The 21,317-nt window shown below is 42.4% G+C and overlaps 2 protein-coding genes across 3 annotated transcripts in view; both read left to right on the forward strand.

The window, feature by feature from the left end:
- Positions 1-12,924, forward strand: part of si:dkey-61l1.4 (collagen alpha-1(I) chain) — a 38,910-nt gene extending 25,986 nt beyond the window's left edge. The window contains exons 22-67 of the mRNA XM_041900740.1: positions 111-164; positions 811-855; positions 967-1,020; positions 1,192-1,299; positions 1,523-1,576; positions 1,908-1,961; positions 2,273-2,317; positions 2,472-2,525; positions 3,003-3,047; positions 3,556-3,609; positions 3,720-3,773; positions 3,858-3,911; positions 4,200-4,253; positions 4,384-4,437; positions 4,557-4,601; positions 4,729-4,773; positions 5,165-5,272; positions 5,501-5,554; positions 6,146-6,199; positions 6,387-6,440; positions 6,553-6,660; positions 6,765-6,818; positions 6,994-7,101; positions 7,228-7,281; positions 7,415-7,468; positions 7,557-7,610; positions 7,725-7,778; positions 7,901-8,008; positions 8,093-8,146; positions 8,256-8,309; positions 8,439-8,492; positions 8,643-8,696; positions 8,807-8,860; positions 9,036-9,089; positions 9,213-9,266; positions 9,372-9,425; positions 9,623-9,676; positions 9,985-10,038; positions 10,157-10,174; positions 10,316-10,369; positions 10,520-10,582; positions 10,732-10,897; positions 11,082-11,188; positions 11,278-11,358; positions 11,512-11,694; positions 11,840-12,924. Of these exons, the coding sequence (XP_041756674.1) occupies positions 111-164; positions 811-855; positions 967-1,020; positions 1,192-1,299; positions 1,523-1,576; positions 1,908-1,961; positions 2,273-2,317; positions 2,472-2,525; positions 3,003-3,047; positions 3,556-3,609; positions 3,720-3,773; positions 3,858-3,911; positions 4,200-4,253; positions 4,384-4,437; positions 4,557-4,601; positions 4,729-4,773; positions 5,165-5,272; positions 5,501-5,554; positions 6,146-6,199; positions 6,387-6,440; positions 6,553-6,660; positions 6,765-6,818; positions 6,994-7,101; positions 7,228-7,281; positions 7,415-7,468; positions 7,557-7,610; positions 7,725-7,778; positions 7,901-8,008; positions 8,093-8,146; positions 8,256-8,309; positions 8,439-8,492; positions 8,643-8,696; positions 8,807-8,860; positions 9,036-9,089; positions 9,213-9,266; positions 9,372-9,425; positions 9,623-9,676; positions 9,985-10,038; positions 10,157-10,174; positions 10,316-10,369; positions 10,520-10,582; positions 10,732-10,897; positions 11,082-11,188; positions 11,278-11,358; positions 11,512-11,694; positions 11,840-11,998 (3,108 nt within the window). The 3' untranslated portion in view covers positions 11,999-12,924. The remainder of the gene's footprint in view (positions 1-110; positions 165-810; positions 856-966; positions 1,021-1,191; positions 1,300-1,522; positions 1,577-1,907; positions 1,962-2,272; positions 2,318-2,471; positions 2,526-3,002; positions 3,048-3,555; positions 3,610-3,719; positions 3,774-3,857; positions 3,912-4,199; positions 4,254-4,383; positions 4,438-4,556; positions 4,602-4,728; positions 4,774-5,164; positions 5,273-5,500; positions 5,555-6,145; positions 6,200-6,386; positions 6,441-6,552; positions 6,661-6,764; positions 6,819-6,993; positions 7,102-7,227; positions 7,282-7,414; positions 7,469-7,556; positions 7,611-7,724; positions 7,779-7,900; positions 8,009-8,092; positions 8,147-8,255; positions 8,310-8,438; positions 8,493-8,642; positions 8,697-8,806; positions 8,861-9,035; positions 9,090-9,212; positions 9,267-9,371; positions 9,426-9,622; positions 9,677-9,984; positions 10,039-10,156; positions 10,175-10,315; positions 10,370-10,519; positions 10,583-10,731; positions 10,898-11,081; positions 11,189-11,277; positions 11,359-11,511; positions 11,695-11,839) is intronic.
- A 78-nt stretch (positions 12,925-13,002) lies between these two features.
- Positions 13,003-21,312, forward strand: LOC121583946 (extracellular matrix organizing protein FRAS1-like). Of its 2 annotated transcripts, XM_045225722.1 has the most exons (8): positions 13,003-13,344; positions 13,443-13,568; positions 18,722-18,856; positions 19,410-19,468; positions 19,612-19,728; positions 20,151-20,265; positions 20,685-20,822; positions 21,274-21,312. In XM_045225722.1, exons 4-8 carry the CDS (start codon positions 19,412-19,414, stop codon positions 21,291-21,293), a joined length of 447 nt encoding a protein of 148 aa, XP_045081657.1. In that variant the 5' UTR covers positions 13,003-13,344; positions 13,443-13,568; positions 18,722-18,856; positions 19,410-19,411; the 3' UTR covers positions 21,294-21,312. The 2 variants fall into 2 exon arrangements, with proteins under 2 accessions (XP_045081657.1, XP_041755741.2); XM_041899807.2 differs by lacking the exon at positions 19,410-19,468.
- The last annotated feature ends 5 nt before the right edge of the window (positions 21,313-21,317 follow it).

Raw genomic sequence — 21,317 nt, forward strand, 5'->3', positions numbered from 1 at the left:
ATAAATCAACCCCTGCCTCTATCCCCTAGACACTTGTTGATGGCACCTGGTAGGAGTATGAGTTGGTTTAGTCTATTTGATTATGTTTGTCTATTTCTGATTCTCTAAAGGGTGAAGTGGGGCCAATGGGCATGAAGGGTTTACCAGGCCTTGAAGGGCCCATGGTGAGTCCTTTGTGGATGAGCTGCACATTACTCTACATTTTTATTTGGAGAAACAAGTTTTGGGATAAAACACACACAGCATTCTGCATGGCATAATCAAGATGCCAATATGGACTATCGTGAAAAGTGATTCTAAGAGCTGTTTTGAAACTGGGTCATCAGAATAAAAAAGGTTCATTCGCCAGCTTTGTTGTTTGACTTATGGCCACACTGCAGCAATAAAGTTCTTGAAAATCACAAATCTCCATGTGGCTTGCATCTCAAAGCTGGCTTTTATACAGAAACATATGAGTTGACTTCTCACTCATTTTACAACTCTGCCAGCTGGTATTTCACTCACATGTTTTAGCTCCTGGTTTTAGTTCAAGCTCCAAAACAACAGAAATGGAAAACATATTTTGGAAACGCCAATCTGTTTTACAGGGGTTTCCCTATTGGAATGAGGTCATACCTATATTTACTCTTAACATAGTATATAATAAAATGGTCCCTACTTTATCTCACCAAACAATGGGCCTGAGATCAGATCTAGCTAGATACACTGGGATACACTGTAGTGTAGAGAATCAAAAGCATCTGTGTGAAATCCACATTTCACTGTCTCTCTACCTCCTCTCCTCTCTCTGTCTATGTGTCTGTCTTTTAGGGGACTGCTGGAATTCCAGGTCTGAAGGGGGTTCCAGCTGGAACAGTAAGATGTATATAATTATTATCTTGTTTATTAAACAGAAGTGGCATCTTTAGAGAGGAGTGAGGCTCTATTCTATGAATCCTATCTGAGCGGATCTGACTTTTCCTGTAGGGCTTCAGAGGACAAGATGGAGAGAAAGGAGATGCTGGACCCAAAGGAGACAGGGTAAGGACTTGATTATGGGTTTGGAAAGCCTTTTCTTGGAAGCAGTAGTAAAATAGTCATGACTATCACAAAGGTCATGTTCATGAAGATCTCGTAACATGTTTTTTTCTGAAAAACATACATCTTCATATCATATGGTGTTTTGATACCATTTGTATTTTTTTCCGTCAGGGTTCTGTTGGCGCGTCAGGGATCCTAGGCCGTCAGGGTGAGAGGGGTCAGAGTGGCCTCTCAGGCCTTCCTGGTCTCAGAGGTCAAGCTGGCCCCCAAGGCATTCCGGTAAACATCAGGATGACACCTGCTATTCACAGCTTTTATCAACATACACTAATAACACTCCCCATCCTCCTACTGTACCTCTTCTGCTGTTACATACTGATACATGATTAATGTAAAATGTATAAAGTATTATGTTGGATACCTGTAGTTTGTGTTTATGAAATGGCACGGCTCATTTGAACCTTTGATGAGAGAGGCTCTGATCCCTTTCTCTCACATGCAGGGTGAAGACGGAGAAGTCGGCCTCCAGGGAGTGGTTGGAAAGGAGGGGTCAAAGGTCAGGAGAGTTTATCAATGTCTGGTGGAGTGATTACAACAAACTAGACTTAGACTTTGAATGACTTTATTTTTCCTGAGGGAACTTCATGTCCTGAGGGAACAACTAGAGCTCTGCTGTTAGACCTCACCTCTGTTCTAGTCTACTTGCACCTGCATTCAATGAGCCAATATTGAATGGCCAGCTTCCCAAAGATGTCGAAGTCTTATAACCTGAGTTTCAATACAATACAATACTGACTGAGAGTTATGTCATGCCATATTCTTGTATCACATGCCATATACAGACTCATAATCTTCATTTTGAATGTCTCTCTTTGTTTCCACCTAAGGCCCACAGGGGAACTCCAGGCCGTAACGGGAAATCAGGACCTAAAGGACCCAGGGTAACTGTCTCCTCTAATACAGTGTTTCCCAACTCCAGTCCTCCAGTACCCCCAATAGTACACATTTTTGTTGTAGCCCCTGACAAACTCACCTGATTCTACTCATTGAGGGCTTAATGATTAGTTGACAAGTTGAATCAGGTCTGCTCGTCCGGGGCTACAACAAGAATGTGGGGTACTGGAGGACTGGAGTTGGGAAACACTGATGTAATAGATAATCTTTGTAGATACATTACTATACCCTTCTCTGGAAGATGTTGTTGGGACTGGGGGAATAATCACATTCTCCCTCTGATGTCTTCTATTTCCAGGGTCATACTGGACAGCCTGGTCTTTTTGGTATACCTGGAATCCCGGTAAGAGAACAGTACTCATTCTCATATGAATATTACTTGACAGACAATCCTTGATGGATACTGTAGCTATAGTAACAATCAGCTGTCCTTTTTGTGTGTAGTATGTACTGTATGCCAGACGTGTTTGTGTGTATGTCTGTGTGTTCTGTTGCAGGGTTTTAGAGGCCTCATTGGGACTGAGGGTGCAGAAGGAAAGCCTGGTACACAGGTTCCCATTTTATAAGTTTTCATTTTTTAATATAATTTATTAGGATTTTCTACTGACTCCTTAATTGTCTACTGTGCATTGTCAATGCAGTTCCTTGAACAGGTACTAACCCAGCTATTTCAATCATTATTGATATGTAGCCTACACAAAAATCTGAAGTTTCAGGAAACATTTCTGTGTACAGATATGTTGCATAGAACTTTCCTGCACAGCAGGAAATGCAAACTTGTAGTGTATTTGAGTTTTTTAAAGACTTCTAAAGTTTGCAATTTCAACTTTGAAATGTCAGACTTGATTTGCCCCTACAAAAATCTCCATGAATTATAATCCACATAATAATTCACATTTCCTGTTGCTGCAGGATTATTTTCCTGCTGTAGCAAACTGGCTCAAATGAAGATCCTACATCTGTACAAAAAATAAATGTATGGCATGATTTAAATAATATGTGTAATGTGTTGTTGTGTGTGATTGTAGGGTGAGCTTGGCTGTACTGGTATTCCTGGAACTAAAGGAGACAGAGTGAGTCACACCCCTTTAGCCAATCAGCTCTAAACAAGTAAAAGTCAACAGTAAAAAGAACAGAAACACAAATTGCTCAATCATTGCTGAACTCTCATAAACCACAGCAATAAAGAGAGGAGGTGTGATTGGTTCATTATCAGATGATCCTCCTTAGACACAGATGTAACCGCCTGCTGTGGGCCTGTGGTGGTTATTGCTGTCACAGCACTCCTCTTTATACGAGCACCTAAATGTCAGACAGACAAGACTAGATAGGGTACCAGTAAGAGGTTTACAAGGCCCTGAGCATCCCAAGGGGTTTGTAGGCTCAGTCAGTCAGTGTCCTTGTAAGACACATTCAGCATGGCACAGCCGTGGATGATCTGAGGTCATCAACACTGCTTTGTAAAGTCTTGATATGTGATGTTGGTAGGGCACATTGAATTAGGGTATGGATTTGTTGCTACAGTACATGGTTGTATATTCACCAGTTAATGTGTGTTTAACCTCTCTGTCATAAATCCAGGGATTCTCAGGTCTGGGGGGAGAGCCAGGACGAGCAGGTCCCCCAGGTGCTCCGGTATGTCCAACAATAAATGTCGCTCACCTATCATTGCTGAACCTGCACATTCCCCCTCAACCTACTCATTCTTACCCTCTATGTTTGTATCTATTTCATGATGCCAACAGGGTCCTCCAGGAAAGTCTGGGCAAGACGGCAGTCCTGGGCCACCTGGTGATAGGGTGAGTACTGTAGGCCAAAAGCCTCTGTCTCAGAACGAAATATTACCGACATTACTCGTTAATGAGTCTCTGTCTGTTCACTAGGGCTTCACAGGGAAAGCTGGCGTGGAGGGTCGCCAGGGGCCAGTGGGCATGTATGTAAGTGTTACCTGTCCAAACCCAACAAGGTGTTATGGCTAGTGGCCATAACCAGTCTACATTTCATTTATCTTAATGTGTTTAGAAAAGTATTTTTATAATCCCGCTGTGAGAGTTCATGCTCTGTAGGTGTTACTGTAATCTGTTCTTTTTTCAAAGAAAAGTGTAACAGATAGATGTTTAAACCAATTATTATCTTAGTGCAGTGGTACCTACTGCTGCCAACAACCAACTTTGTGTGGAACAACCAACTGTAACCGTAACTGTGGAAACCCATTCCTTGTGCAGGGCTACCCAGGAGCAGTGGGTTTAACTGGGAGACCTGGTCATTTTGGAGAGAGGGTAAAAAAAATACCCCCTACAGTTCTACAACATGTTAGTATTAGTATAGTTGTTGATTTCATTGAATGCCACCTGTCTGTCTGTCTGTCTGTCTGTCTGTCTGTCTGTCTGTCTGTCTGTCTAACCTCAGGGAGAACCTGGTGTGAGAGGCCCCGCTGGTATTCCTGGGAAGAGTGGACCACCGGTGAGGACACTGTACTGACACTCACATTATGGAGAGAATAGTGTAAACTAATATTGGTGGAAATATTACACATTGGTACCTTTTTATTACCACGTTGATGTTTTTGATCTGTCTTACAGGGGTTAAAGGGATCTCATGGGGAGAGAGGGCCCGCTGGACCTCAGGTAAGGAAGCTCACTTTTTAAGACGTATTTTACTCATACAGACTAGCTTTAGACACACTGGATGAGGTTTTCCCCTGGGGTTATAACCTGACTCTGTTGTGATGTTTTTCTGGTTTATCCACCTCAGGGTCGTCAAGGAGACACTGGACTCAATGGCATACAGGGGTCACCAGTGAGTAGCACTTTTACATCATGTCCTTGTCCTCTTGTGTGGTTAGATGGCACTTTGACAACTGTATGATGATTTGGTCATTTTGTTTTCTAGAGACAGAGGAAGTTATGAGGTCCATGGTTGACTGATGTGAATGCACTATGGTCCATATTTGTCTTGTGGTTGAATCATAAAACAATATGTTTTTATTGTCACATTCACCAGATAGGTGCTATGAAGTGTTGTTTTACAGGGGCAGCCATAGTAGTACGGAGCCCCTGGAGCAAATTAGGGTTAAGTGCCTTGCTCAAGGGCACATCAACAGATTTTTCACCTTGTCGGCTCTGGTATTCGAACCAGCGACCTTTCGGTTACTGGCCCAACGCTCTAACCGCTATGTAACTGGTTTTAGGGTCCTCCAGGCCTACCAGGGCCAGAAGGCAGGACCGGGAAGCCAGGCCCCCCAGGAAGCCAGGGGCCTCTGGGGCCTCAGGGGCCAGCCGGGCCAACCGGGTTTCCAGTGAGTGGGTACTTTTCATCTTTCTAATTGTTTCATTCCAATAAAAAAAATTGTCATCGGAGGCCTACCTGTATATTATTCCTGTACCAAAGTTAGAAAGATATTTTAGTATTATTCAATATTCTGTTGATTTTATATTTTAATGAACATTACAGAGATTAAAATGTATTATCAATACATGTATAGTCACTCTTGAGTCTGGTAATGTATATTATCTACTGTATCCAGGGCACTCCTGGGATGGATGGAGTGACGGGGCAGGTTGGAGAAAATGGAGTGCAGGTGAGTTCAGTGCCTGTTACAAGAGGGGGTCGCAATTCCGGAGCGACCCACTAGGTGTCATCCTCTGACAACCTTAGGCACCTCCTCACTCACAGTCTGGACTAATCATCATCCTATTGGTGTCACCTGTGTATTTATGCCCTCACTTCCCTGTGTTCCCTTGCTCAGTTTTCTCTGCTAGTTTCTCTATGTCCAGCAGTACTACTCAGTGTCTGATCGGAGATCTATGTACAGGTACTTGAGAAGTGTTCTCCCTGTTTCGTTATTTGTTTCAGTCTTAGGTAGTATTTTGTATTTTGGCTGTCAGATGGTTTTTGGAGACTTATTTGCTCCGCCTTTCTTTTATCGTGATAAGTCCATTATTTTGTATTTTGTCTTCGGGACCACCAGTAAAGATCCTTGTTTCACCATCTCTGCCTACTGCCTACTGTATATCCTGCACCGCACCTGGATCACACCTCACCCCAACCCTTACAAATGCCAGCCCTAGCTCTTGTCTTTTTATGTTTTCCAATGATAGATTGAAAGGAATCGAGCATGAATCATGACAGTCAGTAATGCATTGAGTGATGTACTGTTGTGTCTGTTTAGGGAGCAGCAGGGCCTGTTGGGGACAGTGGGCCATCTGGACTGGACGGACAGCAGGTGGGCAGTGGATCTGTGTCTGTTCTTAGACAGTCATATACCCATCCACCTCCAATATGACTGCTGTTGTGTTTTTTCAATTTTTTTGTTTTCATGGTGTCAAGTGTGGTATTTCATACAATACCTTTGCAATAGTGCTATCATTGCTGACGTTGATGACCCTGTACTGTATTCTTCTGCCTCCCAGGGTCTCCCAGGAACAGTTGGTGAGGAGGGGCCGTCTGGCAGGAAGGGGGAACCGGTCAGTGACGTCGTCACAATAGGATTTCCTCCCTTTTTCAGTAGTTCAGTTCAAATGTGTTAATAAGATCTATCCCCACCTCGCTGACTCCATCTATGTTGCTGTGAGACAGGGAGCTCCAGGTCCCTTTGGAAAGCCAGGGCCGAATGGACTACAGGGAGAGCCAGGGCCACAGGGCTCCCAGGGGCTGCAGGGTGAGCCTGGGCCAAGGGGCAAAGAGGTCAGTTGTATTACCCTCGCTACTAAGCTCATCTACAGATACAGGCTGCGATCATTATCAGGGTGGGATGTGGTTTCATGTTTTTCTGTGATTGTCTGTTGCAGGGAGAGATTGGAGGTTTCGGCATCAGAGGAGATCCTGGTCCTAAAGGACAAAAGGTAATGGAATGAACAGAATAAAGTAGGCCAACTTAATATATGCTTTATGTGTGGTTCTATATGTATGATAAAACGCCTGTTAAGATTTTCAGAAGCCTTTGAAAAATGTATTCTTGCTCCTCTGCCATACAAATCCCATTGTGATACTTTCCATGTTGTTATTTTTCCTCTCCAGGGAGACATAGGACCTTGTGGATTCTCTGGGTCGGAGGGGCCCTCAGGAGCGCTTGGGGACAATGGGAAAAGAGGAGTGAAGGGAGAGAAGGGCTATGTAGGTCTACGAGTAAGTGACTGATAAGGTTTATTCTATACTAATGTTTGATGGTTTAATAGAAGTGATGTGTGTGTGTGTGTGTGTGTGTGATATGTAGATGTGGCCCTTCAGCAGTGTTCTGTTTCTGTTCATCAGGGCCAGGTGGGGTTGATGGGGGAAGCTGGACCATCAGGCTTGTCTGGGCTGGAAGTAGGTTTGAAGTAGACTGGCGTGTATTGAAGGCAAAGCCTATGATAGTTAGGAAATCTGTTATTACTCAGTACTGGCAATGTCTGTAATGGCTTTGTAGAATACTCTGCCTACCAACCTGTTATTGTTCCAGGGTGTTCCAGGGCCTTTTGGATTGGCTGGGGCTAATGGACCACAAGGGCAGAAGGTACAGTATGATGTTGAAATTCTCTAATCACGATCGGGACAATGATGCCTTATAGGTGTACAGTAACATGGAGTTGTCATTTCTCTAGGGGGACAAAGGCCCTTATGGTATGGCTGGGAACTCTGGAAACTCAGGCCTTAAGGTATGTATTGCCAGCACAATTGTTGTTCATTTTCATGTATTCATGTATGAATTATAGAGAGTAATGTAACTGTAGGTTGATGGATTTTATTGAGCTGTTGTCTTCGAATGACAGGGGCTGTCAGGGATCAGAGGAGTGAATGGTGACATGGGGAAACCTGGACCAAAGGTACCTAGTATATCTTGCAATTTATATTGATAAGATTGCAATTCAAACCATATGCACAGTATCATTGACTGAAATTGCATGGACAATTTCTGTCATAATTACATTTTGATGGTTTATTGCAGGGAGTGGGGGGAGGCATGGGGAGACAGGGAGAGATTGGTCCAAAGGGTTTCCCCGGATTTGAGGGGCCCAAAGGCGAGCCTGGAGAGAAAGGAGAACCAGGAGAGCAGGTGAGGCTGATTGAGATGTTTCTTTCTATAGAACATCTAAATAGTTCATTAAGATGACTGTCTGAATGTCTCTGTTGGGTCCAGGGGCCAGACGGTCTTCCAGGCGACAGGGGGCCCCAAGCGTCTCCTGGATTGGAGGTAAGAACACAGACACATGAGAACTGTGGTGTTGATATGTCTTTGGCAACATGACATAAGTTGGTAAACATTTTGGTTTATGTTTTTTTCTACTCATCCCTACTCTTAGGGTTTGCCTGGTGAGGTGGGGCCTCAGGGAACTGTTGGCCCACCAGGACCTTTGGTCAGTGCTACAATAACGTGTTAGATCTTATATACAAATTAAACAGGCATATTCCGATATCTTCACCAGAAATAAATGTCTACTGATGACGTTTTTAGGTAAGTCAACATGAACTTTTTTGCTCTTCAGGGACCAAAAGGTCGACCAGGCCCTGAGGGAAGACTAGGCCAGAAAGGTCAAAAGGTCAGGTTAAGCTTCACCTTTCACCTGTCTTTACAACTACATATACAGTATTTAGCACTCTGTCCCATTCTGACATCCTACCTGTATCAAAGGCCATATCATAATGTCCACTTAGTGTAGTATGTGATTGTGGGTCTTTCTTTTTGTCAGGGGTATGATGGTCGAAATGGGTATCCAGGAAAGACCGGACACATCGGAAGGAGGGTGAGAATTACACCATTGCTTATTCAGTCTCTCTTTTTCATATGTTAAAAATGTATCGCTCCAACTAATATGGATTTTGATTCTAAAAGTTGTTTTTGTTTCCATGTAAGGGGAATAGAGGAAAAACTGGAAGCAAAGGCTTAAGAGGAGGGAGAGGAGAAAAGGTCAGTAATCACTATTGACTGTGAGAAACTGGCCCGATTTTGTATTCGCCATAACATACAGTATAATGTTTATTGACCTTTAATACAATGCTAATGTTTTGCAAGGGTGAGAGTTTGTGTAAGGTCAACGGGGTATCAGATTTTAATCAAGATTTTACCTTCCTATGGCCTACAGGGAAAGAGGGGAGATTTTGGTTCAACCGGGCCTCCAGGAAGACAAGGGCCTTACGTAAGTTATTTGATCTGTTTTGGAAATGCTGTGTGCACTTTTCAATGCCAGGAGGATTAGCTGTATAACTCAATCACTGGGTCCCCAAAACTCAGGAAATAACTTCCCTTGTTTCTCTCAAAGGGGACACCTGGCTTACAAGAAGAGAAGGGTGAAATGGGCGGACCAGGTGTAGAGGTAAGACCTTGACTGAAGCCTCAACAGGGTGACCATATGATTGAAGAAGTACAGCACTTTGAGCTCATTTTATGTGAGACTAATGTATTTTCCCTGAATTTACAGGGAGAGAAGGGGAAGATGGGACTAACAGGCCCTCCTGGAGGTCAGGGGTTGAAGGTACTTTAGAGCTCATTTATCCCAAGAAGCGTATTACACTTGAGTCAGATGTACAGATGTACTAAAATAGTTAATTTAGATTCACTATGGATACATTTAGCCTCCATCATTCCCATGTTCATATCCCTATACATTTCCTGTATGTAATAATGGACACAGCTCCATGATGTATTGAGTCAGTCGAGTGTCTGTTTCAGGGGACACAAGGCCCTTTGGGACAGACAGGGACGGATGGCCTAAAAGGAGAACAGGTAAGACGCACCTTCTAGTATCTGTCCGTCTAGTGCAGGGTTCTTCAATTCCGGTCCTGGAGGGCCGAAACACTTCTGTTTTTTATTTCTACCTGGTAGTTAATTGCACTCACCTGGTGTCCCAGGTCTGAATTAGCCCCTGATTAGAAGGAGAGGATGAAATACAGAGGTGTTTCGGCCCTCCAGGACCGAATTGAAGAACCCTGGTCTAGTGTGTTCCGACTCAGTGTTCTGTTAAGTATTCATCATTAATCGTGGCATTGCTATTGAGTTGTATTGACAGTGATTTATGTGTTCCGTCTTTGTAGGGAGACATTGGTCCTCATGGGGAATGGGGGACCCCAGGTCTACCTGGACTGCCTGTAAGTTGTCCTTTTTCAGCAATATGCTACTTTATTTCCCTTGTATTTCTGAAAATATAGTAAAGGTAGTTAAACAGAGAAATTAAATGCTAATGTGATTAATTTCCTCTTTCTGTAGGGTTTGTTTGGAGAAAAGGTATGTGTATATAACAGTTCTCTAAATACAAATACACACATTTGTTCCGTTTTTTTATGCATACCTTTGTGTTCTGTACATGTATTATTTGGAGATTGGTGGATTGACTGAGGGCACTGACTAAATGTGCCTAATTATCAGGGTCTAAAAGGATTTGCTGGAAAATCAGGTCCTGCTGGAGTGAGAGGCCTGCCTGTGAGTATGACCCTACTCACTTCAAAAACATTACAAAAACAGCCGCTTAACACCTGTTTAATGAAATCAAAATGATTCCAGACCCAATCTGGCAACCCGGGCAATGAGTTTAACTTTCATATTGTGTTTGTTTTTCCTTGTTCATGTCAGGGCCTCCCTGGACCTCCTGGCCCCCCTGGAACTTCTCTGAACCTCACTCTGGCACAACTCAAGGCAAGTCATTGGTCATCTATCTAAGCACATCCAAATACTTCATTTCAGTTTGGAATTCCCTTGAATTTTGAAACTAATGCCATTCCGGCCAATTCAGTCATTACTAGTTATCTTACAACACTTCCTTGTTTCACCCCCTGCCTGACCAGGACCTCATGTACCTGTCAGACAAGCCCAACTACCTCCTGATCCAGACTCTTCTGGATTCATTGCACCAGGACCTGCGCTTGTTCATAGATCCACCAGACGGCACCAAAGAACACCCGGCTACCACCTGCTTGGAGCTCTGGCTCTCCCAGCCCAACTTCACTAACGGTATGGGCTTCTTCCACAATGTGACGACTTCTCCGTTATATTCTAATACCATAATATTGATATCAGTTATTTTAAAGCATCTTAAATGTACAATATGTTTATTGGGTTTGTGTGGGAGTGGTTGTACAGCAGCAGAGATTGAACCCAGCTCAGTTTCTGATGTAAAGGTTGTTCCATGTTCCAGGTATGTATTACATTGATCCTAACCAGGGCAGCCCAGCTGATGCCCTTCTGGTGTACTGTGACTTCACTGCAGCACCAAAGACCTGTCTGTCTCCGCTCCAGCCTCAGGTACTTCCACACACAGAACTATAGATCTTATGTGGTAATAACATATGCTATATGCATGTAATAACATATGAAATACCTTCAAACTTCAGGTGCCAGTAAAAGCATGGCTGAAGGATTCTGGGACAAATAACTCATTTCATTGGTTGAGTTCAAAGGAAAAAGGCTTTCAGGTAAGCCTCAAAACCAATCATGATTCTCAAATCGAATCAAATCAAAGTTTATTTGTCATATGCAATATGCAAAGGATACACGTGGTGTACACAGTACAATGAAATGCTTTTATGTTTCTGGTTCGATTTCCTTCCTTCCATGCCCTCTCTCAGTTTGAGTATCTAGGACCCGACGTGGTGCAAATGAGGTTCCTGAGGTTGAACAGCAGGCACACCAGTCAGAACATCACCTACTCCTGCCAGCCTGGGAACAGACAGGGGCCAGGCGAAAGAGAGGTGAAGTTCCTGGCAGACACACAAAGACAGAGTTACCTGGGGACATTACAAGATTGTGTGGTATGTTTTTAGACTAGCCTATAATGATTACCATGTACTGTATTAGATTATGATGGTGGTGGTGGTGGTGATGAGGAGGGGAGGCTGTTGAGGGATGGTGAAGAGTCCCTTCAATGCTTAATGTACTTTGTGTTTATCTTGGCAGCCCTCTGAGGAGCTACATTCCGGAGGCCGTCGTGAGTCAGTGTTCCAGTTTGAGAGTGAGGACCTAGATCTGCTTCCCTTGAGAGATCTGGCAGTGTTTGGCAGCAGTGACCTCACGCAGGAGTTTGGATTCACTGTCGGGCCTGTGTGCTTCAGCTAAAGGAAGATAGACACTCTCTCTAAGGACTGCCAAGAGCAGAGACAACAATGAGACAACCACCAGCCAGTGGGGAAATGACCCAGAGAAATGGGAGAGAAACAGATACAGAGAAAGACATCAGTATCTCTTCTCTTCTCATGACATTCTTGTTTATTGCTAAGACAAAGTAGACGTACCAACCAACAGGAAAAAGTGTATATTTTCTCTATCCAAAGGTTGACCAGTTACACATTTTCAGAGGTCAGGGATATTCTTGAGAGAAATGATCTTTGTGTTTTGTTTACATTGATTTTACTTGTGATATTAAAACATGCTTATTTATGTAATTGGTTTAAAATGACTGGGGTTTCTTTAAATGCTAAAGGTTCCAATAATTCTGTTTTCACATACATTCCCCATACTTAATTCAGGTATGTTCTTGACGAAGAGCACTGTGGTTTACACATTAACCTTCACTGCTGCAATTTAACAATGTGTCCCAAATTTGAGACATAGCTAATCTCTATGTGTATGAGCTCCATGCTCACTCTACGTCATATGTACTACTACCCTTACATCTGCAGTTAGAAACATACCAATATTGATCCCTTGGTCAAAAACTAGGGAGACTAATAATATTCTGATTATTATTAGAAACTATGACAATGAATTCTGTCTGGTGATAATATTGTATGCATTATTGCATCACCTGATAGATGCAGTAGCCTAATCACAATTTCTACCATTTGTGAAATTGTGATGTTTTGATGTCTGTTGATACAGAGGAACAATGCAGTACTGTAAAAAAAATGTTATCTTTTACGTTTTTCCTCAGTTTCATCTTTGTTTCAAGATATGTGTTTAATTGTGTGATTTACTTAATTTATATGCTGGCCATTTTTCTTTCATATTTTTATTTTCAAGTTTGAATAAATATCAATCATTCATATTCTCTCGTTTTGTATTGTGCCCCCGAGATAATAGTAATTTTGTTTGACGGAAATGTGTGAATAAATGAAGGGACGGTACTAATTCATAGGTATTGTCACATGGAATATTACACACAATTTATTGAGCACCCAAACAAGTTGGAAAATAAGCTCTTATTTTCATTAAAACTTGCAACAATGTGATTTTACTAGATTCGAATGAAATTAACTACTTATGTTCGTTTCATTAAAGTCATCGGACGAAGTGTTGACTGGAGAGAAAGGCGTGTAGTTACAATGTATCATCCTCAGACTTGTATCAACGATTGTATTTTGTTGCTTCCGCTCTGTTCGGTCAGGTTACTTTTGTAGCACTAAGCGCGTGGAATGTATATACATTTCATTGCTGCTCTGGGGTAGAGAATCGTTCTCTTCAAGGTATGCAATCATTTTAAACGAACACTTGCCTTTCTCCTGTTAGACATGTTCCTCGTTTGTATTAAATTCACTTTACTCGTGTAACTGCTTGTTTTTAGGCTGTAGGCCTCATAATGCCTCGGTCTATAGTCGCTCTGTGAATCGGTCAAGCCTCGCTCAATATCCAGGACATTGGAATTGTGAGCTCCGAAGAGCACGAGCGACGATACACTGTAGACTAAAAGGTAAAGTACATGAATTTCTAAATTCAACGTCTTATTTTAGTCTACGTTTTGATTGTGTTAGCTTGCACATTGTTTTTGTTTGCGTGGATGTTTTCAGTCGTAATTATCAGGGGCGTATTCATTACGCCGATTATGTTGTAAAACATTTCTTAAACGGAAGAAAACGGAACGAAACGGGGTGTGACCTGCCTGAATTTGTCCAATAGAAACTCTTGTTTTTCTCCCGTTTGGTTCTTAAACGGTAAACTGTTTCCGTAATGAATACATCCCAGCTGTTGCGAGTAGCCTTCAGGAATCCTCTCCTCTACCTAGCAGATTGTAACGGGCTAATGTGATGCTCCATTAGCCGTTACAGGATAGGTACTGTTTGAAGCACAGAGAATTTTCGACCAGCCTTAACTTGGCGATACTATCTTCGTTCTCGATTGGGCCAAACATGTATCTTCTAATATGCCCGTGTCCAGTTGCAGGTGGTTTGTTTGAATTTAGAAAATGCTCCGATATTAAAATAAATGTTTTGCTCCAAGTAATCCGACAATGTGTACGCAGCCATCTTGTCTATTTCAAATCTTCTCTCTCATTGATCAAGACAGTGGAGTGTCATCATGACATGCAGCACTTTGGGGTGGTCACCCACCTGTTTCAATGATGGGATTCGATTAATCTGAACCCGGTAGGTGTTTTGCACCGGGTGAAAGTTAATTGAATTCATTTTGGAACCGGGCTGCTCCCTGGCATGAACCAGGTGCCCTGTTCAAAGCCCACAGTCGGCTCAACACAAAAGTGACGTAATGAGTAGTATTCTGTGTTTTCACATGCAAAAGTGATTGCTTAAATATATATATATATATATATATATTACCTCTGCCTTCCCAATGACTACTAGTTTGAACATTCTAACATAAAAATGTATGCACTCACTAACTGTAAGTCGCTCTGGATACGAGCGTCTGCTAAATGACTAAAATGTAAATTTAATGGAAAAGATATGCATGTTTCTGGACAATGCACAATGCTGCCTTGTTGACAACATGACCGATCGGCGCCGATTACTATTCGATTTGAGAAGAGTGCGCCTCCCTCACCGCTTTTGCCCATTCACGTTAAGGGCATAGACCGGTGGTAGTGCCCCCCAAATTGTATTTTTTAATTTAATTGCATTTTTTTAAAGGAACTCAGTCCGGCTTTAAACTTACTCTTGAAAGTTGTTATAGTAGAATGCACAAGGTGCAATTTCGAAATTGGGTAGTGCATAATCAGTTCATCTTGTCATGTTAGTCATTGCATACCTTAGAGAGCTATTTATAACTTGTCGGAAGTCTCCAGATCAACTAGCCCATGTCAGCTAATGTTTTTTATTTCGTTTTTTTAGCCCATAGAAATTGTTGTAATTTTTTAGTCATTCAAATATCACATGAATACACATTAGACATGGCAAAATGAGTAGAATTGCAAGAAAATTAGCTTTGAACCGGCACAATTATCTCCACCAACAAGAGGGGTGTGAACAGTTTGTGTCATGGACAGTGCTTGTGCCCATAGAAATAGACGTGGTGCAGGGGGGGATGTTCCCCAATGCTGGAAGGGGGGCCCGAGTGAAAAAGTTTGGGAACCAGTGGAGGCTGCTGAGGGGAGATGCACACAGTGTCGAGAACGAGGTGGCCGTAGATTTCAGCGCGCATATGGGTGCACACAGTGTTGAGAACCAGCTGAGCACTCGCTCATGTCCGGATCAGTGGAATCTATTTAACACGCCACTAAAGCCATACAATACAGGTTACAATACAGGTTGGCTAAGCCTAACTACAATAATGGATGTTACTGTTTCATCAGGGAGCCACAAAGATCAAGTAAACAAATGTCATCGCTGAATTCACGTTATGTTTACTATTTCATGCAGCCACTGAATAGAAAGAAGCTAAACCCATTTTTACATTTAAGTCATTTAGCAGACGCTCTTATCCAGAGCGATTTACAAATTGGTGCATTTAACTTATTATGGCCAGTGGGACAACCACATCTTGATCACAGTAAGTACACTTCTTCAAACAAGCAGCTGTGAGCAAAGTCAGTGCAATCAGGGACAACTACATCTCCATCACAATAAGTACATTTCTTTAAACAAGTCAGTGCTAGCAGGTGAAATAAGTCAGGTGTTAGTTTAGACAAAAGACAGTGGTAGTAAAAGGGGGGTAGAAGGATTACTATTCCAGGTATTCCTTAAAGAGTTAGGGTTTCAAGTGTCTCCGGAAGGTGGTCAGTGACTCCGCTGTCGTGGGGGAGCTTGTTCCATCATTGGGGTGCCAGAGCAGCGGAAATGTGTGAATAAATGAAGGGACTGTACTAATTCATAATTTATTGGTATTGTCACATGGAATATTACACACAATTTATTGAGCACCCAAACAAGCTGAAAATAAGCTATTTTATTTTCAGTAAAACTTGCAACAATGTGTGTATTCGAATAAGAAATAAGTAGAGATATCATTCACGCAAAGTCATGAGGCTGAGTGTGTAAGTACCTATGCCTCCAGGATAATATGGTAAAGTTGGCCTCATGTATAGGCCCAACAAACAAATAAAACCAAGGACATCCAACATCCATCAGATTAACCGTTTTTAATGAAGCCAGCAACGCAAAAAATTAATCTCAGTTATTGACAGTATACAGGTATTATTGCATGTTGACTAACCAATCGCAGTGAAATTAGATTAAATCTAGTCATGATACATTTCATGTATTTCATTAAGGTAAACTTGGTAGATTGGCATTTGACGTTGTTGGTTGGCTAGCAAGGACAACCTGGCGTTACCCATCGTTCACTTTTCGGAAAACTGGTCCAGCCACTTGGTAGCTAGCTATCGTTAGTGCAAATAATGCAGAATGATGAATCTATGACGGTGCAATTGTAAACTATGAATTATAAACCCACCATAGCTTAATTTATGAATGAGGTCCCAGTCGGAGTTTTCTCGGTTGAACGCGCATCGAACAGTCCTTGCACTTTGAAACCCACGCCCACGGTGACGTATAGCACCGCCCACCGGGTGAAATAGCATGAAAAGAGTGTGTCCCTACGTTAAACAGTACCTATCCTGAGTGTTGCCAATTTAGCGACTATTCATACCCCTCTAGCGATACATTTTCAAAAAAGCGACTAGCGACATCTAGCGACTATCTCTGGTGTTATTGGAGACTCTGACGTGAAAGCACGTATCGCTCTTACTCTTCTCAACGAGCAGCGGGTGCTGCCGGGCCCCACCCCCGTCCCAAAGCACTCACAGGCGGCCCAGTCGTCGCGCAGCAGTCCCTCCCAGCAGCAGTCAGAGCACGAGATGTTCACCCCTCCGCGTCCAGACTGCAAATGAATCGCGCATGCGGGAAGCCGCCGCTGGCTGATCTCGCCCTGGCTTACATTCAGGGCGGGATGTAAAATGTTCTTTGTCTAAAATAAATCACTGCACAAAAATAAATCACTGCATTTGACTCACACAGCCTCAGTCACTTACTCACCTAGTCCACTGTGTGTGTGGCTCTCTGTGACATAAGCTAAACATCTAGCTGGCTAGCTCATCATGTCTCAGTCTAAATTGTACACTCAAAAATACAGAAAGGAGTGGGAATCAAACCCTGAATTCAAAGGCTGGTTGAAGCAGTTTATTGGAGATGATACACGGGCATACTGCCTGTATTGTAAGGCTGATTTCTACGCCAAACTTAGGGATGTAAAAAAACACATGACAACTAAAAAACATACTCAAAAGGCAAAGCCTTATATCAATTCCACCCAAAACAAGCTGCCATTTATGGTTAAAAAAATTGACTGCAAAAAAGGCTGAGGCCACCATGGCATTAGCTATCGCTGAACACTGTTCCATGCTGGCATGTGATCACATTGGAGAAGCATGTAGAGCTGCTTTCTCAGACTTCACTGCTGCTACCCACTTCAAAATGCACAGGACAAAGTGCACAGAAATGATTAATGGTGTTCTAGCACCATACTTTCTGAAAAAGTTGGTCGCAGATGTGGGTGACCAGCGTTTCAGCCTCCTCCTCGATGAGTCCACGGACGTAAGTGTTTCCAATTACCTGGGGGTTGTGATAAGTCTGAAAATTTTTTTTTTTTTTACCTGAATTAGGGCCAGACTAGTTACCATCATTTTCTCACATTGCCATTGACAGTTTTTTATATTGTCTCTTTTTGGTCCATTTAGATTGTTAATGTAGATTGTATACACATTTTTTTTTTAAATGTTATGGACATAAAAAAAACAAGAATCGACAGAAGAAAGTTCATTTGTAGTTCTAAACATATTTAGGGTGTTTGTTACTCACTTTTTGTCTCTCCCACAACGTTATTCCTCTCTCCTACAGCGTCCATCACAATTACATGCACATGGCAAATTATGTGATGACGTCATTTAGCGACTTTTAGGACAGCCAATAGCTACTTTCCTTACTGAGGAGTTGGCAACACTGACTGAGCATCACATTAGCCCGTTACAATCTGCTAGCTACCTCTTGTCAACTGGCATACTGTATCCTAAAAGTAATTTATTTCCTTTCGAAGCTAATTTGACCTGTTTGGGAACAAATGTAAGCAATATTTTCTATAGTTAGGACAATAGGCTGGCAGGCTGCAATAAGGAAAGACAGTGACAGTGAGAATAATGTAAACATAATAATATATGCCATTTAGCAGACGCTTTTATCCAAAGCGATTTACAGTCATGCATGTTTACGTATGGGTGGTCCCGGAAATCGAACCCACTACCCTGACGTTACAAGAGCCATACTCTACCAACTGAGCTACAAAGGACCACTCAAATACTCACTAGCAATAGTTGGCTGTGATTGACAGAAATAATTTCAAGCATGTCAGAATTTATCAATAAAAGGTTTGTAAACAAAACTGCATTGCTTTGTTTTCAGATATTATGCTTTATTTCTCAATTGAAACAAAATCATCATTGTATGCTATATCCTGCAAACATTTAGCCCTATTTATAATGTGTCCTCAATATTCAGTAATTTGGTCCAATAAAAGCACATCTCTCTACAGTTGAGTTTGTATAATTAGAGAAGGGAGTTTGTGTTGCCTGTGTTGCATCTGCTGTAACATCTAATTTGCATCCTACTTTCCCCCCTCTAGCATAGAGTCTATGAATTCACTGTGGGGTAGGCTGGAGACATGCACTCACCATCAAGGAAGGACTTTGTGTCTTTAACCTTCACTGGAAGTGGCAACTATAACAGCAAACAGTGGAAAAGACAGTCCTGCTGGAGGGTGAGTGAGTGCTGAAGGAAGTCAACCAACCTACTTATCTTAATCACAAACTCTGATCTGATGACTTACTATGTACTATTTACAGTTGATTGATAGGCTATACTATATATCCCACTGAATGTTTTATACCGCAAATGCAGCATTACATTTTAATGGTTAACTAACTTGATTGAAAAAATGCCTCGAGACACATTATCATCATATCCATAATTTCATGTGATAACATGATCATGTGAAACAGAAAATGATTGTAGCTCAGACTTGTCATTGTCAATCTTTGGAGATATGACACCAGGATGTTGATGTTTATCAGAAGAATATGAAAATGCAGTGCCTCTGTACAGTACGTAGCAGCATGGTACTGACAGTTGATCAGACATGTAGCACTTTGTGGCATTCAGTGGTTCTTCTGTATTTCTTGCTTATAGTGTGAATGTCTCTCCTGACAGACAAGCCAGTGCAGTCAATTGTAACTGAGTTTTTGTGTTTTTCGCTCTGTGCTTACAGCTTTGTCATTTTCTATCTCATCCAATTTGCACCCATTTCTCCACAGAAATGGAAACAGTTATCCAGATTGCAGCGCAACCTCATCCTCTTCACCATGGCTCTCATGTTAGTTTGTGGGATTGCCACTTACCCCACTGTCACACAGTTACAGTCATTCTATCCAGTTACAGTCCTTCTACCCAGTTACAGTCCTTCTATCCTGTTACAGTCCTTCTATCCAGTTACAGTCCTTCCTCCTCCTCTTCCAGGTGTCCAGTGAGGGTTCTCCAGACACACTCAGTGATGCTCAGACCTTCACCATCGGAGTGATGCCTGAACTCCCAGGGTTCCCCCAGCCTGCACCCAGCTGTGACCTACAGATAACTGTAAAGGAGAAACATGACTAGGGGAAAACAGGCACTATCTCACTGTGGCATAGTCGCATATTATGTATATGTTTATGTTCATGTGAGATGGATGCATGAGTGTGTGCGTGTGCGTGTGTCTGTGTGAGATCTGTGAATTCCTCCTGTTCATCTCTAAGAGCATGCTGATGTGTATCTGAGATATCATTTTGTTTTATCAGTGTTTGATGCCACAACTTTATCTCTTGTGTGGTTATGTGTGTGTTTGTGTGTGTGTGTTCGTCTTTCTGTGTGTGTGTGTGTGTGTTCGTCTTTCTGTGTGTGTGTGTGTGTGTGTGTGTGTGTGTGTGTGTGTGTGTGTGTGTGTGTGTGTGTGTGTGTGTGTGTGTGTGTGTGTGTGTGTGTGTGTGTGTGTGTGTGTGTGTGTGTGTGTGTCCATGCAGGCTCTGGAAGATCACGTGACGGTGCTAACATCCACAGCTTTGTCCTTTGTGGACTCTGAGACACCCAGTGAAAAGCTTGTCTACAACATCACCAAGCCCCTACCTCAAGGACAAGGTCATCTACACTGCCATCCACACACACACACACACACACACACACACACATAAAGTACATCCATCTCACACACACTTCTCAGTAGAGGAGCAGACATCAGGGGAAGTACTCATGTAAGCTAATTATCTCCACTGTCAAAGCAGATAGAAGGAGGACGCCCATGGCCAGTTAGAACAAACTATCACTCTCAGTCCAAGCTAGCTGGAGATCTTTCTCTCGTAAAAATGTGATTATAAAATAACCTTAACCCTAACCTTAGCCACACTGCTAACCATATGCCTTAACCTAACATTGACCTTAAATTGATAACAATTAGCTCATATTCTTTTTTCAGCCAATTTTGACTTTGTAGCTTGGCCACATAGTAGGAAGCAGCTAACACGGGATCCATAATACACTCACGTCCTATGTAAACCCAGGTTCTGTGGAGCATCGTGACAGAGCCTACAACCCAGTGTCCTTCTTCACCCAAGCTGACGTCAACCAGGGCCGGATCCTGTACCGCCCTCCCCAGGCCCCCTCTCACCTCCAGGAGCTCTACCAATTCTCTTTCACTGGTGAGTACACGCCAAATCAAATCAAATCAAATCAGAATGTTATTTGTCACATACTCGTGTTTAGCAGATGTTATTGCGGGTGAAGCGAAATGCTTGTGCTTCTAGATCTGACAGTGCAGTAATATCTAACAAGTCATATCTAAAAAATTCACAACATATACCCAATACACACAAAACTAGTAAGGAATGGGATTTAAGAATATATACAGATATGGACAAGCAATGACAGAGCGGCATGGACTAAGATACAGTAGAATATTATAGAATACAGTATATACATATGAGATGAGTAGTGCAAGATATGTAAACATTATTAAAGTGACTAGTGTTCCATTTCTTAAAGTGGCCAGTGATTTCAATAGGCAGCAGCAGCCTCTAATGTGCTAGTGATGGCTATTTAACAGTCTGATGGCCTTGAGATAGAAGCTGTTTTTCATTCTCTCGGTCCCAGCTTTGATGCACCTGTACTGACCTCGCCTTCTGGAGGAGGTGCTG

The sequence above is a fragment of the Coregonus clupeaformis genome, chromosome 16 (genome assembly GCF_020615455.1).
Source record: "Coregonus clupeaformis isolate EN_2021a chromosome 16, ASM2061545v1, whole genome shotgun sequence".
Lineage (NCBI taxonomy): Eukaryota > Metazoa > Chordata > Actinopteri > Salmoniformes > Salmonidae > Coregonus > Coregonus clupeaformis.

Coding starts and splice junctions, on each gene's coding strand:
- LOC121583946 (XM_041899807.2), top strand. CDS start 18,761: ATGCACTCACCATCAAGGAAGGACTTTGTGTCTTTAACCTTCACTGGA. Junction 18,857..19,611: donor AAAGACAGTCCTGCTGGAGG/GTGAGTGAGTGC, acceptor CTCCTCTTCCAG/GTGTCCAGTGAGGGTTCTCC. Junction 20,266..20,684: donor GCCCCTACCTCAAGGACAAG/GTCATCTACACT, acceptor ATGTAAACCCAG/GTTCTGTGGAGCATCGTGAC.